At 38.0% G+C, this 3,940-nt stretch overlaps 1 protein-coding gene across 1 annotated transcript; it reads right to left on the reverse strand.

Annotated features, from left to right (window-relative positions):
- Positions 1-389: 389 nt before the first annotated feature.
- On the reverse strand, positions 390-2,369 carry LOC124255965 (alpha-1,3-mannosyl-glycoprotein 4-beta-N-acetylglucosaminyltransferase C-like). Its single transcript, XM_046689912.1, has 2 exons — positions 2,291-2,369; positions 390-1,465 (listed from the first exon to the last, which is right to left on the reverse strand). The coding sequence occupies exons 1-2, from the start codon at positions 2,367-2,369 to the stop codon at positions 390-392; spliced, it is 1,155 nt and encodes a 384-aa protein (XP_046545868.1).
- Positions 2,370-3,940: the final 1,571 nt, after the last annotated feature.

Genomic DNA, 3,940 nt, shown 5'->3' on the forward strand with positions numbered 1-3,940 from the left:
TGTACGAGAAATCTGTATTGTGATTCATTGTAGCTTGCTCATTGTTTGCTCAATAAATCATTGAATATTTCAGACTTGTCTGTTATATATTTTGCTGGTTCAAAGGGGACTCTTAAACCTTTTTGTCACGGCAATTATTAGCTGTAACAGTGTGTATTTGTATACCGTGTGATTTCAAAACAGGTGTCCAGTTAAAGAAGTCACAAGTAGACGATCACAGTTGTTATATATACTATCTGCATTCATATTTAAATGCCACGTGGCAGTCCTTTCTGTCTGAGTGAGTGAGTGAGTTAATATTTAACATCACATCGGCAATATTTCAGCCATATCGTGACGAGCCTTTCTGTCTGAACCAGAATAGAGGGAGATAACACATTGCCTTGACGCTACAATATACGTATTGCATTGATAATGAGCCAGTATTTTTGAGATTTTGTCATCCTCATCCTCAGACATCGAACACTTTCAAGGCCATCTTTGACATAATTTGCTTCACCTGCTTCATCAAACGTACACAGATACGTGTACGTTGTACAGGTTGTGTCACTGCTGTACTCCAAGATGGCGCTTTCCGCTACATCCATCTTCTGGCTCTTGGCCCCAGTAGCTATGGTTATCTGTACCAGTTTTCGAGGTTTGGTGAATGTTATCGTCGCTGTATCTCCAATTTTTACATCTTTTGCCCACATGTTCCCCTTGCCTGAGTATACGTTATCCAAAGTGAAACGCTCGTGAATGGTCATTGTCGTGGACAATGTGGCCGCAGTGGTTTTTACCAACTTTGGTCTGGTCTGGTCTGGTAACGATGAATAATACCCACTGTGTAGAAATAGTTCCTTCGGATAAATGAAGCGTGATTTCTGCAACATTATTTTCTGAAAATGCGTCAGCAGATAGTCACAAGGTTGTTCGTTAAAGAAACCCCACAACAAATGAGCAAGTTTACCAACATCAGAACTGTGATACAGTTTACCAATGTAACCGAGGCGAGAAAATTCCAGCATAGTCCATACCTCATGTGTGTTCATCAGTTGTATATAAGACTTTATCTGACCCAGATAATTAGGAACTGCGATGACGTCATCCTCCAGCTGCAGGTAGTATTCGGAAAGAGGCTGTGAATAATGCATGAGAAAGGCATAATCAAGATTCTGTTTGGATCGCCATTTTACACGTTCCATGTCATCTCCATAGGTTTTCTTCAGGTTTTTTAATGATGGGTAATAGGCATCAGGTGCGCGAACAACATGAATAAAGCCGTTTTCCAATTCCGTAGGAAACCACAGGATTACGTTTTGCGCAAATTCCTCTGCGTAGGTGGCGTTTCTATCGGAAAGGAAAATAACTATCGTCGTATTATTCTTGTCCTCATCAGTTGTGTGACCAACCAGAGACCTCAGTGTTTCGATGACGTATGATGCGTTTGGTCGTCTTGTAGTTGGCAAGCCAATTGTCAGGAAACCTGTTGTAAACAGAATGATATGTCTATAAGTCAGTGTTCCAAAACATTCTTGTTTACTTCTTAATCTCTTAACATAGACAGAGTTTCAGGTTGAACTAAATCAGCAAATGCGTTTTTGTTAGTGGATTTTCTGGTCCTTAACTTGAATTTCTGGTCTGTGCACATCTTCATGTTTATGATTAAGTGGCTGTTCGTGGTAGCAACTGTAATAGAATCTAAATTGATAGTATAAGTATTAAAAACATCATGTAAACTTTGTCAATCATAAGTGTCACCTATTTTCGTTATATCACGATCTATCTGCACATGTCCATCCATATTTTTAACATTAAAGTAAATAATAACCTAACAACATCATAGACAGTTACCTGGTTCTGAAGTTCACAGATCTGAGGCATCTTTAAGGGGGCATATTCACTGTTGATAGTTGTTTTATCAAGCACTGAACGTTCGCGGTAGCAGCACTTGTCAGACATGACCTAATTACCACTGTGTGTCACTACGCTATTTACATCCACAGAATAACGAATTTGATCTGTTTGACATTTCTCGGGTTACGGTGACCTGTCAACAACATTTACGTTAGGCTGAGTGACTAATTGTAAATTGGATGTATCAAAGCCACATATTCATTATCTGGTATTTTCCTGCATTCTATGGTAGAAATGCCTTGCTTTACGATATAGAGAACAATGTATAACCACCTGTATTTCCTACATTTGTACCTGCAATATGACAGTCGTTTCGTGTTTTGACATTTGTTGCCGACAATCATTCTAGGCACTAATTGACAGTCTGCTGTCCGTTTTCTCTGTTTGCATTTACCAAATATTTTAGCAAACTTGTTCGTGACCGAATTGTTAAAGGACACATAGGACAACATCAATTCCTGGATACAGGGCATATTGATGCTACACTGGGCCAAAGTTGTTAATGGTCTTAGTATACATTTGACGTCTGTCAAAATGTCGTCCCGCCGCTTGGCCTGAATATAATCGTTGTCCTTATTCTTATTATATCACATGTTTACACAAATCTCACTTGTCCATCATGGTTGATCTTTTCGGACACTTTATTTAACATAAGGACAATACCATATGATAAAGGAAACTGATGCTTTTGTAAATTTCACTTGTCATAGAGCCGACCACAAACCAAGATGGCGGCCACTGACGCTACCTTGACGGAAAGATCTTGTCCGTTTAATTATAACAAATTGTCTCGATGTCCTGATTATTTCTACTGTGTCCTAATTGTATTCGGACAAGAAGGACAACATAAGGACAATTAGTAATCACTTACTTGTGTTAGAAATGACACTGCGTATGCAGTGTTTCTTGTATGTAAGCCATCAAACCTGTGTTCTGATTGGTTGAGAAAGGTCACATGACCTCCTGGTGACTGGTCAAGGCCTGACACACTCGATTCGCATTCGGATTCGATTCACTCGGGTCACTCGATTTAGATACAATAAGACTTTCAGTCTGATTAAAGGCTCCTGCTCTTATTTTTACCTGGCACCTCTACTGACTTAGATTTATCATCATAACTGCTTCTAGGTATATATTTTAAGTCAAATTACAATCAATTTAATAACTATATTACATACTTAGTATCATTTCTGCAAGATATTTGAGTTGAAATAACAAAATAACTATTTCCTTGGAGACTGAGCCTTGTTATTAGATATATATATATAGGCCTAGTAGTGTGTGATATTAATTGGCATCATTTATTTTATTGCATTGCTAACAAAATCCCATTTACATTCTTGCCATTGAAACAAAATTAAAGCAAAGTTTGCATATCAGGGCAAACGTTGTTTCTCTACTTCATCGTCTCCTTGTGTTATTTGCTTTCCAACGTGCACCCCAAAGGGTGTTACACAACGTTCTACGTCAGGCAACGATCACTAAAAACACCAAAATCTGCTGTTTGGTGTATTATACGAACACTTATACTCCGAAGTTGAGGTGTTATATTTGAATGTTCGTTTTGTCAATTTATTGGCTAGTTTTCCTCAATATATTCTGCAGGTAATGGTTCTAACGAACATGATGTTGGTTTTGATGAAGTGATTAGTTTATTTCCAGTTGTTCGGTGACTGGTGTGAATGTAGCAAATTTGGTTCCTATAAATTCTGTATACAAAACAGTATCATTTGGATACTATAAACCATGTCGTATCTTCGATATCTTCTCGGAATGAGTGAGTGAGTTAAAATTGGACATCGCATCGGCAATATTACAGCCATAATTATAGCGATGAAAATAAGGACAGTAAAACCAACCAGAATATCACAGTATCAAGAATTAAAACTAGCATCTATCTCTGAAATAGGATTTCAAATTAGGACAATACAATATGAAAACGGGCTGAGTATCGCTAAGAACTGAAGGTAGGTCACCGTAAAATCTTCTCGGAAAAATACGAACTAAAGATGTTTGCAAGAGTAGTATCAGTACCTTGTGGCCA

This window comes from Haliotis rubra, unplaced genomic scaffold, assembly GCF_003918875.1.
Source record: "Haliotis rubra isolate DU_JTF1 unplaced genomic scaffold, ASM391887v1 Scf614, whole genome shotgun sequence".
Taxonomy (NCBI): domain Eukaryota; kingdom Metazoa; phylum Mollusca; class Gastropoda; order Lepetellida; family Haliotidae; genus Haliotis; species Haliotis rubra.

Bases quoted from the DNA above. Each gene is read 5' to 3' on its own strand.
- LOC124255965 (XM_046689912.1), bottom strand. From the start codon at position 2,369: ATGCCCTGTATCCAGGAATTGATGTTGTCCTATGTGTCCTTTAACAAT. The intron at 1,466-2,290 runs GTAAATGCAAAC...TGTTTACAACAG, and splicing joins CAAGTTTGCTAAAATATTTG to GTTTCCTGACAATTGGCTTG.